Below are 15999 nucleotides of genomic sequence, written 5' to 3'. Positions count from 1 at the left end.
CTTCTGGTTGACCACAACGTCCTATATTTATGAAACCAAAATTAGTCAATGCAGCTATGGTTTAAAGGAACTCTACTGTCATTTTACTTGTAAGATATAGATGGGAACCATATTTCCTAAAAATTATAATTGACAGGAAAAGTTACTCTTACATGTGCTTAATAAATGAATTTTTTATAAATAACAAGTATAAAGTCTAGGAAATGTTGGATGCAAGTGGAGGAAGGGAAATCTTCCATATAGCAAGATTCAAATTCTCAGTTCAGATTTAGTTTTAATTACTTCATTTTCTAGAGTCAAAATTATCTATTAATGCACGGGAAATCTGGTTAATGCATCTGATGTTGTCCTATTCTACTTGGAGTCCTTGTCCTAGAAGTCAAAATTACTCAATTTGTTGGTCGTTTTTGTATGAAAAACACCGGTTCAAATTAACTGAAAAGGTTACTCTCAGCAATATAGCAGATGACAGAATCTGAGACAATGACATCAGCAACTGAAATCCGTAAAAGGGAATAGGTGAAAATAGTTGAGTTACATCAAAACTATTTCATTCAAATCAATTTCCAACACAATAAAATATGAATACTCCAGCTGAAATCGACTCAACATCTGATGCTTCTAACAAAATAGGAAGCTAATTGATGTGACAATTTTACTGTAGCAGTACTTTATCTTTCAAAGCTAGGTGGGAATAAACTATCTCCCTTTGAGTAATCTGTCATTATCTGCTCCGTCCCTTAACCTTCACTAAGATAAGGAAGTACTCAGCCCACAACCTGTGAAATCAATCTAGTGCTAGCATCACAAATTGCCAGCCTATCATTGCGCTTCTGATTCTCTTTTGCTTTCTGCTTTGACGAGCATGTGAGCCCAATAAACTAGGAATGACAGTCAAAATTTTGGTTATTCCGCCGAAGGGAGGAATGGCCCCTGTCACACATGGTTTCTGATTGTTCTAGTTATATTTCCATCGCATATGAAGTTTTGGAAAGGTCAGTGCAGATGGCCTCAGTGATCACCATGTGGTGTAGACAGTGCTCATAACTGCTGTGGAGTCCATAGATTTAGCCCTTCATTACATGTGAAGGATCTCTGGAATAAATAAACAAATGCATGCTGCTCGTGCAACAGTTTTCAAAAACTTGAACCTTTCCAGACAACTATACCTTTTTCTTTTTCATCATGATTTTAGCTGCAGCCTGCAACAAGAAGAAAGATCCCTCATAAGGACCTTATCATAAAATATATACAGGTTTTGGGAGGAGGGGTTGGGGAATGCAACCAGAACACTAATGAAACACAGCCAATGTACCTGTGTGCAGAGAAAAACTCCTGTCAGACTAAACTCAATAACCTCCTGCCACTGAGACTGATTCATTCTCATCAACAAGGTATCACGCGTGACACCTGAAAAGGCGAATAAGATAATTAGTGATTGCACATTCTAATGAAATTTAATGTAAAACAGGATGACTGTCTCTAACCTGGATTAAAAGATACTGTTTCACTCGTATATTTGGGGTAAAGACATATTCCTCTTTAAGTAGAAAGTCACACATGTTCTTTTGGATGCTTAATGTAAATTTTTTGGTACTATCTTGGTGCAAAATTAATTAAATGTGTTTTCCACTTCTCCCACAAGAAAAAACTAGCAAAAAGGAGGGTTGCTAACCTGCATTATTTATCAAGATATCAACTGTTCCCCATCGACCAACCACCTGCAGGTATGATACTTTAGCTGGCTACAACTTCAATAAGATCCACTATTAACTAATATTACTAACAAAAGAGCGTGCTTACAGTTTTTATCATGGATTCTACATCTTCTTGTTTTGAAATGTTGCCTACAAAAGTAAAGGCTTCGCCACCACATGCTTCAATCTACAAAATAAAACTTCTTGAAGTCACTCAGGAAGATCTTTTGCCTTCTTTGAGGAATATGAGAAACAGCCTAAAGCATGAACCTTATAACATGTTCCCACACCCTAGAATAAATGACTGTTGGTTGAAGTAGTCAATAAGAGTTTTAATTCTAATACGCAATCAAACAATGGATGGAAGTGTTTTTCAAGTGAGTTGTCAGACATTCTTATATCAAGCCTTCCAAGCATATGTTTCTTTGGCACGGGGAAGGACTATGGGCAGAAGCAGACATTCTTTATCTTTGAACGAGTAGAATAAGAGCAAATTGCGTTCATCTACAAGGCTGAGAAAAACCAAAACAATCGACGATTTCCAGGTTTTCAGGATGGAACTTATAAGCAGATCAGCAAAACCATACACAAAACAGGAACCTAAAACATTCTTGGTAGACAAGGATTAGCCAAGAACAGAAAACATAACCATTTGAAATGAAAAGGCATAAAATATAAGCATTATGACTTTACCGATCCATTATCATATATATCCATGACTTAATAAGATAAAAGGATCAGAAGCTAACAATATTTATGCTATAATGGAGGTGATTTATGTTGCTCGCCTATGCAGTTTAAGTATTTAAATTTTAGATTAATTGCATTGGAGAACGAGTCTTGCATTGAAGAGTAGTTTGAGTTTTACTTCCAGCTTTCTCAAATGTGTAGCTTTAATATGTAATGAAGCCCTCTTTTACGATATGAAGATCATATTTCACTTTATGTTTTCACAGCTGAAAGTATGCACACGACAAACAAGAAGGCCAACAGCTGGTGGATAAGATTAATGTCCTTGAAAGAACAGCTCCTACACAAGAATTTCAGTATTTGCCCTGGTGTAGCTGATATCACTTGCTTCTATCAGTTAAGCTCATTTCCCATTTAGACCCAAGAAAAAAAAAAATCACAAGCATAATATGTCATAAGCCAGAGGAACTCCTCTCTAATTTTTGAAAAACTCTACCTCCCCTCTCATGAACGGGCAACTACCCTTGTTAAATGAAGATTATTTTGACATATTTGCACTTTCATCATATAAATCTTAAAGAGATATATTAGAAAGTTAGTCATATATAGTAACAATATTTATTTAATATTATAACTTTACATAGTTCCTGAGTTAATTTTTTTTTTTTTTGGGTAACCGAGAAATACCATGTGAGTTGCTCTCACTTTAATACCAGGCTTTATTACAATGCTTTAATGAAACTCGGGGAGCATGGCCCCGCGCCTCTCAACAAATCAAAATTAGTTGGTTATATGACTAAAATTCAATGATATAACAACTTCAGACTAACTAAAGAGATTTCTTCAAGGTACCTTCGAACTATATTTTAAGTTGGAGAGGTCCACCTAAAAGTTGAAAATTTGAAGGACAATGTAGATAATCCAGCAAAAGTAAAAGCAAAATAAGAAATCACATAGAAGATGAAGTATTCTGCACGATACAGATACTCCTCCAAACATCATGCTGAAGTCAGATATATAGTTCATGTGTCAAGTAATAAAAAGAGCTTTTCAGTAGGAGACAGCAATCTATACCAGAAAGCAAAAACTATATTCAATTATTACTGAAAAAAGGAACATATACCTCTTTGGAAACTTCTTCTGCGTCCTTTGAAGATATTGCATAGTTAACTAGGACCTGCAAACAACATTGAACTTTAAACCAAGCAGGTTTGCTGGAGTATGCAAGAATTTTATAAATTGATTGACTTTAATACCTGTGAATCCACCTATGTAAGCCTTTAAGACTAAGAACAATATTGAAAATTTCAGAGAGATTAAATATAAGCATTCAACATTTTTGAAATGCCTGACCACTTCATGTGGTAAAGTAAGCTAAGATTTCTAACTAAATATACTATATAGATAACCAGGAGACAAAGTACTCAAGCAAGAGGGTAAAAGGTAACACTGACCAATCATCTAAGTTGAGCTAAGAGGAGAGACCCGCTTCCCTTTCTAGTTGGTCCCGAGAAAACTTCTCCTTCTTAGCGGCAATGTTTCACCCAAAAACAATACAGACAAGTCCAAAGTAGTGTTATTTCACACTCGATGTGACACCTTTCAACTAACTAATTTACTTTTTGGACATCTCAAACTATTCTTTTAGAACTTGTTATACTCAAAACAAACTATTTTAAACATTTTACTCTTAAGAGGAAAGCAAAGAAAGTTATTGTTATTGGACAGACAGAGTACTTCCACTTGTTTCCCTATTAAACTATTGTCAATGTAAACACAATTAGAGCAACTACCATAGCACATTAAAGCTGATGCTGTTTGACAGTTAAACCACAGAGGTTGTCATGAAAGAAAATGTTTCATTCACAAAAAGAATTTTTCTTTGGGGTATTTTCTAGCAGTTAACTGACCTTACAACCAGCCTTTCCCAAAGCCAAAGCAATTGCCTTGCCGATTCCTCTAGAAGTTTCCGTGACAATAACGACAGGACCTTCAACTTTTGCAGCAGCATCAACTCCAGCTTGTTCAGTGGTTTCCACCGGAGCTCTCACACCTGATCATATCATAGTCCCTTTATCCACCTATACAACTGATTATAAACAGAGGAGGAACATATACAGAAACACGTAAATGACTAATTAACCTCCTGTGCCGATTCTTTCGGTAAACCCAGCGCCAAGAATGAGTTCTTGATGATAGGAATTTACGCTAGAATGCGTGCTGGTTGGTTTACTGTTAGGAAGAAACAAGAATTAGAAGAGTTTTGCAAGATTTTAAAGAAAATGTAAGCAATAAAACGTACGCCATTTTCAGAAGTTCCATCTCTCTGAACGCGCCGCCAACTGGGTCTCGAATGCGACATCGCGCTTCCTCAGCGATGCATCGTATGGCCTCCGCCTTCCTTTCGTCCGGCACCACCATAGTTAACATCCGCCCAAAAGCGTTGCTCCCATAGATTCTTTTGATTGCATGATAATCAGGGATGTCAAAAGGTGAAAAGAACTGAAAGACACACCGTTCTTTCATACACTTACTCTTTTTTCTTTCGAAAATGTGAAGTGGACAGGCCATGTGTTATGTACTTAATCAAACAATTGGGAATCGGCAAGAAATTGGGAATTTTATTATCAACTATCAAAGAATTGGCGATTACAACTGAATTCCTGAATTCTGTCTAAAGCTAAATCTCCAGATGTTCCCTGAGAAAGAATAGAGAAGAATGGTAAGAAAGAGAAGAGAAGAAGAGAGAGAAGTGGAATTGTTGCCAGAAAATTTTTAAAACGGATGAGAAAAAGTCATTTGGCGGTTTTAGAATAAAATTTAAAGGGTTTTGCTGTTAGCATTGTATACAAATTTAACTTCTCCAAAATGCCCTCTCTATTTACTGCCACCTCATTAATTTGAATGGTTTTTTTGTCTTTTAACCAAATCCACATTTCATCTTTAACCCCTTTCACACAGGGATGTTCGTCGGTCGGTACAGTACGGTATTTAGATATTTCGGTTCGGTATTTTCTGTATTCGATATCCTAAAATGTAATATCATTACCGTACCTAATTAAATTCGGTATGATTCGATTTTTGGTCTTTCGGCTTCGGTTTATTCGGCACTGTTACTTCGCTTTATTCGGTTCTAAAGTAGCTTCTGAACGTTATATTTAGAGGAGAATAACACCTTAACTAGCCGGCAAAATCAATCTTATGAATGCAATAACACTACACATCATATATGGGACTTTTATAAACAGGAGCATAAGATTAGAATAACGTTTACAAACTTCATCAACATGTAAGTATGTCTGGTCTAAAGCTCTAACTTGTATCTCCATAATATACCAGACACTAGGAAGCTTCTTAAATGTGACCAAAATAAGTTTTTCACAAGTGTTATTTACAGAAATCATTCGGGTAATATCCATTAACCACATAGACAAAAATAGGTAGCGCACATGCTTTAACAAAAGAATATGGAACTAGAAACATTCTCGTGAAGCTCTCTGGTAACTGGGGGTTGCAAGGATGACATGATATTTAAAATTAATCAGATATATTTTTTTGTACGGTATCGGTATTTCGGTATTTTTAAAAAAAATACAAAATACCATACCTAAAACCAAATATTTTTAAAATGCAAACCAAATACCATACCAAATACCAAAATACCAAATACTAAATACCAAAAATTTCGATTTTGATATGGTAATTCGATATTTACCAAATTATGCACAGTCTTACTTTCACCTCTCTGTCCTCTACTCATTCTAACCATAATAATTGAAGAACGAACCCAAGAGATTGAGTCGAAGAACAATTTACATAGATGAAAAAAATGTAAAAATTACACGGGTCGCCCCCATTTAACCTATACCCACTTTTTAAAAAAGTTTTAACTTGAGTACCCACTTTTTAAATAACTTCGGGCCTCTCTCTCCTCCTCCTTCGTTTTCTGAATGCTGAAGCTTGAGATATTGTTATGCGTTCTAGTCTAATGATTCATATATATACCTGCTTATCCCATTATGTCCAGTTTAGTCTTATTCACAATAATTTAACCTTTTAGATATTTTAGCTTTACAGGCACATTGGTTTTTGGTTCTAATTTATCTGTAGTAACTTGTTTTCATGTCAAAAATATTTTTCATTCTTTAATCTTTGAAATGAACAGCATCAATCGCTGCTAATCATGATCTATTAAATTCATTGTTGTTTAGTACTATTTCGTTTATGTACAATATGTTCTTTTGTTGATTTCACGACCCAAAATCCCAACATGTCGTGATGGTGCCTATCTCGATACTAGGTAAGCCGATAATCTCAATAAACTATAATTTCTTTTAAGTTTGAAAATGTAATATTTAAATACTGATATGAACACTCCCCAAAATCTAGTGTCACTGAGTACATGAGCATCTAATATGAATACAAGTCTGGAAAAGTACGGTCTATAATAGTTTAAGACCAAAATACAGTAATAAGGAGATAGGGAAGGAGAGACATGGTCTGCGAAACACGGCAACTACTTTTGAATCTCTGAAAAATCAGCTGTACGGAAGAATCAACACCCGCTATGTCCGTAAACACCTGAATCTGCACACGAAATGCAGGGTGTAGTATGAGTACAACCAACTCAGCAAGTAACAATAATAAATAAGAAACTGAAGATAGTGACGAGCTATACAATTATAATTCATTTTTCGCAATTCCAACAAAGAATAGACATGCTTTCAAATCCGGCAGTTTAAGTCAAATCAATTTTATACAATTCAAGTTCATGTAATCCGGATATAGAATCTTTTAGAAATTTCACCACAATAACAGATAATAACTAAGTACATCAACCAATGAAAAACAAGTATAGCCTCTCAGGACAACAATTACTCACTGGGCTCCCAGCCCTCAACACTCACACTCAATGGGTACCCGTGCTCACTGGAGGTATACAGACTCTGTAGGGGCTCCTACAGCCCAAGCGCTATAATCTGCACGGCCAACTCACATGCTGCACAGACAACTCACGTGCCATAATATAAATATCTGGATCCGCACGGCCAACTCACGTGCTGCACAGCCAACGCACGTATTGTAATATAATATAAGGATCTGCAGGGCCAACTCACGTGCTATAGTATAATACAAGGATCTACACGGACAACTTACGTGTTGCACGGCCAACTCACGTGCTATAGTATAATATCTCACAATCAGGCCCTTGGCCTCACTCAGTCATAAAGCTCTCCAGTCTCTCGGGCTCTCAACAATCATAAAATCAGCCTAAACAACAATGATATGATACATCAATAATGAACAATAGAGACTGAGATAAAATAATCAAGTAAATTGTGACTGAGTATAAAATAACAATTTAAGCACGTAATTCAACATGTACAATACTTTTGTGGGTCCCAACAATACCAACATATAGCCTAAGCATGATTTCTAGCATGACTTATAGTCAAATTTCCACAACACATGAAGAACACATAACTATCAAAAAGCTATTCAGCTTTACAGTTTACACAGGACGGACCAAGTCATAATCCCCTCGGTGCACCCCCACACGCCCGTCTCCTAGCATGTGCGTCACTTCCAAAATAATCACATGACACAAAATCCAGGGTTTCATACCCTCAGGACCAGATTTAAAACTGTTATTTACTTCAGAGCGTGAAATTCTTTACTCTGCTATGCCTTTGTATCGAAAATCGGCCTCTAAATGCCTCGAATATAGTCTCAAATAATTCGATTCAGTCAATACTAATTGTTGTAATTAATTCCATAAGGAAATACTATTTTTCCAATAAAATCCGATATTAACTCAAAAATCGCTCGTGGGGCCCATGTCTCGGAACCTGACAGAAGTTACAAAATCCGAAAGCCCATTCAACCACGAGTCTAACCTTACCAATTTTACCAAAATCCGACCTCAACTCGACCTCCAAATCTTCAAATCTATTTTTCAAACCTCTAAGTTCAAATCCCCGATTTACACCTCAAAAATATGTAATTTAGTCGGATTATTCGATGATAATTTAATATTATGGAGTAGAAATGATCACAAGGGACTTACCTCAAGTTTTCCAGTGAAAACATTGCTAAACAATTGCCCAACCCGAGCATGAAATGCCCAAAACTAGCAAAAGCTCGGAACCCCTCTATTTTTGTACTGTCCAGGGGTTTTCGCACCCGCGGTGATTTCTTCGCAGTTGCGGTCTTCGTACCCACGGAAAAACTCTCGTGCATGCGGTCTACGCATCCACGATGATTTTTTCGCAGCAGCGGTCTTCGCACCCGCGATGATTTCTTCGCGCATGCGGTCTTCGCACCCGTGATGATTTCTTCGCGCCTGCAGTTTTTGCACTCGCGGCAAAATTCTTCGCACCCGCGGTGCCTGGCCAGCCCATGCATTTTCGCTTCTGCAAAAAATTCCTCGCTTCCGCGAGCTCGTACCTACGGCCCTTTTTCGCGCAGGTGCGATCACACCAGATGCCTAGCTGCTTCAGCTCCTCCTCCAAATCCAAAATTCGATCTGTTAAGCATCTGAAACTCACCAGAGGCCCTCGGGATCCCGTCCGAACATACCAACAAGTTCCATAACATAAAACGGACCTATTCCAGGCCTCAAATCATATCAAACAATATCAAAACGACGAATCGCACCTCAAATCAAAATCTATGAACTTTGAACTTTCAAATTCTATATCTTGTGCCGAAACATATCAAATCAATCCGGAATGACTTCAAATTTTGCACACAAGTCATAAATGACATAACGAAACTATTCTAATTTCCAGAATCAGATTTCGACCACGATATCGAAAAGTCAACCCCCCGGTCAAACTTCTCAAAATTCATCTTTCGTCATTTCAAGTTTAATTCCACTACGGACCTCCAAATAATTTTCTAGACACGCTCCTAAGTCCAAAATCACCATATGGAGCTATTGGAGTCATAAAAATTCAAATCCAAGGTCGTTTACACATAAGTCCACATCCGGTCAACTTCTCTAACTTAGATTTTCAATTATGAGACTAAGTATCTCAATTCACTTCGAATTCTTTCCGGACCCGAACCAACTACCCCGACAAGTTATAAAACAACTGTAAAGCATAAATTGAGCAGTAAATGGGGAAACAGGGTTATAATACTCAAAACAACCAGTTGGGTCGTTACATTCCCCCCTACTTAAACATACGTTCGTCCTCGAACGTGCCAGGAGTTGTTTCCAAGGCACCAAATCACTATTCCATCTTACCACGCACGTACCCGGGGTTGATCCCACGTCATCCTATTCTATATAGGCCTGACAACATAACATAACTGAAAATCATTAATTTAACCTTAGCCCAAAACTTGGATCCAAATTTCTAACATCCAGAATTCTTTTCAAGACCCGAATCTTATATCTACACACTATATAAGCCTCAACAAGCTGTATCCAGCCATAACCATAATCCCATATATAATCACATAACATACTACACAACTCGCATACTCGTAGCACCATTTTTTATCACAATAACTACTCAAAACCAACCAAGTACTACTATAAAAACCTGAATGTAACAGAACCTCATTCCAAAACCTTCGTACACTGCCAAAGATAAAAAAAAACAATCAAAAACTCATAACCACTCATTAGTTCAACTAGCCATGGAGCTCTCTCTCTCCCAACCAGAGCCACAATCCTCTCCTAAGTCGACTTTTAATATTATCCTCCCGAATATACCATAATCAAGCTTGATAGTACCCATTCTAGGTCTAATGACCTTATTTTATTAAACACAACTATCCCACGGATACGCCACATCAATATAACTCAAGCCACAACTGCGCAATCCGTGAACCCAAATATAGGAGATGTCTCAAGGAAGAGAATCGTATTGCAAGTTCAACAAGCACCACCACAACCACAATGTTACAACCAACTCCTCAAATTTCGAGAAGAGGATAACCGTAGGCGCATGTGCACAATTGTAGAGGAAGGAAATTAATGAATCAGATGAATTATCATAGAAATAAAATTCCCACACACGACACGGATAACTCACGTGCCAATAATATTGCCTGGCATGGTCACAGGCCTCCAGTCCCAACATATCATACAAGAGCAATTAAACAAGTACACTTGTATATGATAATGAAATAAGATTATCATACTCCCGGATAGGTATAAATAACACACCATAGTGTAAGCATGTGCAAAGTATGCTATCACACTTCAAATCGGCAATTTAACGCAGAAATATTAACTACCCAATTTATTCAGGTGAATTAACCTCTTTGTAACCTCAAATGTAGCCCAAATAGTTCTCAACAAAGGTATGAACATGAGAAGCGTTATAACTTTACGCTTAATAGTCAACTCTAGGCATATCATAGCCTAAGCATTCTTTCGAGTATGAATACTTGCCCTGATGCTCGCACACTGGCTCAAACCTCACATATATGCACACTTATAGCGCGTAGCTATCACAAATAAGTAATGCAACTAGTGCCTCCACTGAGTTAAAATAATATACTCACCTCAAACAGGCCAAAACTTGAAACAAAATACTTCTGAGAACTCCCAGTCTCCAAATTAATCGAACACATGAATCACCGTAACTGATTTCAACTCCAGCACTAGAATGACTAACACATCTTCCATTCACAATCATCCTACGAGGAATACTTTCATAATTCTTTCGTACCACATAGAAATAACTTAAATATCAGCAGTCTATCAACCAGGTGAGTACCGCAATACCGATGAACATCCGTAAGTCAAAACATAATGTATCTTTTGAAATACGCACCCTTCTCAAGGATCATCGAGCAGTTATAACATTCATCTAAATATCTTAAACTGACCATTTTGTCCAAAATTCGTGTTCTTCCTTTCAAGAATGAACTGCCACCTTGTGCATGTAAATTTAAATCCCGCACAACACACCACATCTATCATGTGAAAGGCACCAGAATCTTATTATAAACTCTAAGTCACCAGCAAATTACATACCCTATCAGTTAGAAACCTCTCTCTTTCTTCTTTCCCAGAGGAAATCACAATACACAACACGTTCCATACACAGGTAGAAAATATCTGGTTCAAACCATGGTAGAAACCATCATGAACACTTTGAAATCCATTTGGACATAATCAAGCTATCAGAACTGAATTCCTCTAACTTCACCAAGTCACACAGGTTTCCAAATCCGAGAGTATTGCCACAAAACACCCGTAAAGCCCCACCTCATCATAAGAACCAAAAGAACCGAGCATACCACCATACTGTTCCAGCATGTTACCCATTTGTCCTATTTTCTCCGAGTTTCTTCTGAATTACCCTCAAGTTGACATTTCTCCTTGTCAAAACACTACTATCCTTACCCAAAGCTCACTACAAGACATCCTAACATAAAATCACATCGCCCTAAGGCCCATAAGCTACTGTATTCTTCTTAAGCACCTTCATAAATACCCCAACCGTAACACTCACTCTGAAAATACCTTATGCGAATTTAAAATTATTCCTCTTTCCTTTCTTATACTGAAATATAGAATCCATAGTCAAACAGAATTATTGCACGTCCCGATACCATCCAATGTAAGTAACTGATTCTAGTGATATACAAATTCAAAAAAATTTCAATTTCCACATATACATTTTGAATCCATTAAACCCTCTCGAGAGTCATCCACTCTGCTCAAATCTAATTTACTCCGCCCCAAACGGGCTGAAAGGCATGTGCTCCTTTAGCACAATCAACACTCAAAGAAGTAACCCTGCCTTAACACGATCAATCGAATTCATACTTCGTGCGCACTTCATCCTTCAAAATAACAACTTAATCGTTCCATAATTTTCATATTTTCATAAAGTTCAATGTAACTCGTATCCAGAAATTTACTTACCCGAGTCATCCTCGATCTCCACCTCTGTAAGTCATAACTAACCCACAAGTATGCCTCAAACCAAAACTAAAATTTAACATATATCCATGAAATTGAATTGTCAATAGCAGACTCCCCCACTTAGCCTTAAGCAGCAATTATATAAAATTAGAACCCGCAAGGATTTCTCCTTCTCAATTATCAAGATCTCGCACCGTTAACCCGCCAGACTTCTCGAATTCTTTTGTTAAGATTTTCATGAACATTCTGAATCGCCATCCACAGTCACACATTTGACCTCTTACCGGTTAGCAAGTAATATTTCTCGCAAAAGCTTCATCAACATCACGCCACCGCTAACTGCTCACAAGAGATAACCCACCTGTGGAATTCCTTACCGACATCTTCCAATGATGTTGCACTCGGTGCAACTACCACATAATAAGTAAATTCTCCTGAGTTCATGCTCGCCCACTATTTGTATAAGTCTGCACTTTCCCTATTGACATCAACTGAAAGTTCAACAATACCTTCCGAACTCAAGTCATATTGCACTTGAAACGATAATCAGATCTTCACATCCCTCTTTATTTAAAACAAACTCCTTTCTGCCATATTCAATCTTTTTTCGTATAGTAACCATCACTCCAAATAAAGTCCGTAGGCCAAATCACATTCTATCACGATTCCAAACTGTTCTACACTTCCTCAAGGCGTGCGACTACCCTACCACAGAATCCATATGCTAATCTTTCACTCTTACTTCGGTTAAATCATCTCCTTTAAGCAACTTCTTAACCTCTACTTCTCCTACTTGACCTGCTAGTACTTCAACCACCGCGAAACACTTCCCGTCATGTCTTCCCTCATACTTTGCTGCCCAACTGTTACATCAAATCGAAATGCGTCTCTGTCGCACCTGAACCAATAAAATGTTACCGACTCTAAGTCCCTTCGAAGATCATATTTCTAGAGCCATCAACATCAGAAATACCCCATTCGCAACCATAATTACTACACAATCACTTACTCTTTTTGAGTCCAAGCTCATTGACAAGACATGATAATTTAATTTGTCCAAAAATTTAACAACGTGAAATATCCTTCAAAACATTCACACTCGAGACCGTACGTTACACCAAAACGAAAATCAAGCACCCAATGGCCTTCCTTTACATTTCAAGGAAACAATTCTTGTCACATTCAAATCGTCTTAATATATCCCACAGTTACATCATACTCATCACAAAGAAATTCCACCGCTCATCGAGCCACAAATTCCACTCGTTAGGACATTATCAGACATATGCGTCCAAATGTATAGGAAGCTACCGAGCCTAAGCTACGGTCTAAACTTGGCCTCAAGTCCTTCAAACTGACCCATCACCAAAACACAGAATACACATTTTGAACATCGTTCATAGAATCACAAGACGGCGACGCACATATGATATCGAGCGCTCACATGCGCATGCGAATGCGCGTAAGGAATTCAAAGAGTTATGTTTCAAGCTGAATCAATTCCGCACGATAGAATACAAGAAAGTGAAAATTTTCTAAGGGTTCGGCAGCCTCTCGAAGATAAGTACAGACGTCTCTGTACCGATCCGCAAAACTCTATTAAACCTGCACATGACTCGTGAGACCTATGTAACCTAGAGCTCTTATACTATGCTGTCACGACCCAAAATCCTAACTTGTCGTGATGGCTCTACCTCGATACTAGGCAAGCCGATAATCTCAATAAACTACAATTTCTTTTAAGTTTGGAAATGTAATATTTAAATACTGATATGGACACTCCCCAAAACCTAGTGTCACTAAGTACATGAGCATCTAATATGAATACAAGTCTGAAAAAGTACGGTCTATAATAGTCTAAGACCAAAATACAGTAATAAGGAGATAGGGAAGGAGAGACATGGTCTGCAAAACACGGCAGCTACCTCTGAATCTCTGAAAAATCACCTATACGGAAGAATCTGCACACGAAGTGCAGGGTGTAGTATGAGTACAACCAACTCAGCAAGTAACAGTAATAAATAAGAAATTGAAGATAGTGACAAGCTATACAATTATAGTTCATTTTCAGTAATTCCAACAAAGAATAGACATGCTTTCAAATCTGGCAGTTTAAGTCAAATCAATTTTATACAATTCAAGTTCATGTAATCCGGATATAGAATCTTTCAGAAATTTCACCACAATAACAGATAACAACTAAGTACATCAACCAATGAAAAACAAATACAGCCTCTCAGGACAACAATCACTCATTGGGCTCCCAACCCTCAGCACTCACACTCAATGGGTACCCACGCTCACTTAGGATGTACAGACTCCGGAGGGGCTCCTACAGCCCAAGCTCTATAATCTGCACGGACAACTCACATGCCATAATATAAATATCTGGATCCGCACGGCTAACTCACGTGCTGCATAGCCAACTCACGTGTTATAGTATAATATAAGGATCTGCACCGCCAATTCACGTGTTGCACGACCAACTCACGTGCTATAGTATAATATAGGGATTTGCACGGACTTCTCATGTGTTCCACGGCCAACTCACATGCTATAGTATAATATCTTGCAATCAGACCCTCAGCCTCACTCAGTCATAAAACTCTCCAGTCTCCCGGGCTCTTAACAATCATAAATTCAGCCCAAATAACAATGATATGATACATCAATAATGAACAATAGAGACTAAGATAAGATAATCAAGTAAACTCTAACTGAGTACAAAACAATAATTTAAGCAGATAATTCAACATGTACACAACCTATGTGGGTCCCAACAATACCAACATATAGCCTAAGCATGGTTTCTAGCATGACTTATAGTCAAATTTCCACAACACATAGAGAGCACATAACTATCAACAAGTTATTCAGCTTTACAATTTCTACGGGACGGACCAAGTCACAATCCCCTCGGTGCACGCCAACACGCCCATCACCTAGCATGTGCGCCAACTCCAAAATAATCACATGACACAAAATCTGGGGTTTCATACCCTTAGGACTAGATTTAAAACTATTACTTACCTCAAAGCGTGAAATACTTTACTCTGCTATGCCTTTACCACGCAAATCGGCCTCTGAATGCCTCGAATCTAGTCACAAAGAATTTGATTCAGTCAATACCAATTATTGTAATTAATTCCATAAGGAAATACTAATTTTTTTAATAAAATCCGAAATTAACTCAAAATTCGCTTGTGGGGCCCACGTCTTGGAACCCGACAAAAGTTAAAAAATCCGAAGGCCCATCAACCACGAGTCTAACCATACCAATTTTATCAAAATTCGACCTCAACTCGACCTCCAAATCTTCAAATCTATTTTTCAAACACCTAAGTTTAAATCCCCGATTTTCACCTCAAAAACATGTAATCTAGTCGGATTATTCGATGATAATTCAATATTATGGAGTAGAAATGATCACAAGATACTTACCTCAAGTTTTTCCGTGAAAACCTTGCTCAAAACCCGCCCAACCCGATCATGCAATGCCCAAAAATGGCAAAGCTCGGAACCCCTCTGTTTCTGTACTGACCAGGGGTTTTCGCACCCGCAGTGATTTTTTCGGGCATGCAGTCTTCGCACCCGCCATGATTTCTTCGCGTCTGCGGTCTTCATACCCGCGACAAAATTCTTCGCATCCGCGGTGCCTGGCCAACCTATGCATTTTCGCTTCAGCAAAAAATACCTTGCTTTCGTGAGCTCGCACCT

At 37.9% G+C, this 15999-nt stretch overlaps 1 protein-coding gene across 1 annotated transcript; it reads right to left on the bottom strand.

The window, feature by feature from the left end:
* Positions 1-570: 570 nt before the first annotated feature.
* Positions 571-5031, bottom strand: LOC107774081 (3-oxoacyl-[acyl-carrier-protein] reductase, chloroplastic-like). Its single transcript, XM_016593549.2, has 8 exons — positions 4690-5031; positions 4531-4619; positions 4298-4440; positions 3511-3564; positions 1804-1884; positions 1676-1721; positions 1316-1410; positions 571-1202 (listed from the first exon to the last, which is right to left on the bottom strand). Exons 1-8 carry the CDS (start codon positions 4956-4958, stop codon positions 1164-1166), a joined length of 816 nt encoding a protein of 271 aa, XP_016449035.1. The 5' UTR covers positions 4959-5031; the 3' UTR covers positions 571-1163.
* Between the last annotated feature and the right edge of the window lie 10968 nt (positions 5032-15999).

The sequence above is a fragment of the Nicotiana tabacum genome, chromosome 22, assembly GCF_000715075.1.
Source record: "Nicotiana tabacum cultivar K326 chromosome 22, ASM71507v2, whole genome shotgun sequence".
NCBI classification, from domain to species: Eukaryota; Viridiplantae; Streptophyta; class Magnoliopsida; order Solanales; family Solanaceae; genus Nicotiana; species Nicotiana tabacum.
Note: the sequence above shows the minus strand (reverse complement) of the source record. Positions and strands in the feature narration are given on the sequence as shown.

Coding starts and splice junctions, on each gene's coding strand:
- LOC107774081 (XM_016593549.2), bottom strand. CDS start 4,958: ATGGCCTGTCCACTTCACATTTTCGAAAGAAAAAAGAGTAAGTGTATG. Junction 4,620..4,689: donor ATGGAACTTCTGAAAATGGC/GTACGTTTTATT, acceptor TCTTCCTAACAG/TAAACCAACCAGCACGCATT. Junction 3,565..4,297: donor TGGGAAAGGCTGGTTGTAAG/GTCAGTTAACTG, acceptor TGTTGTTTGCAG/GTCCTAGTTAACTATGCAAT.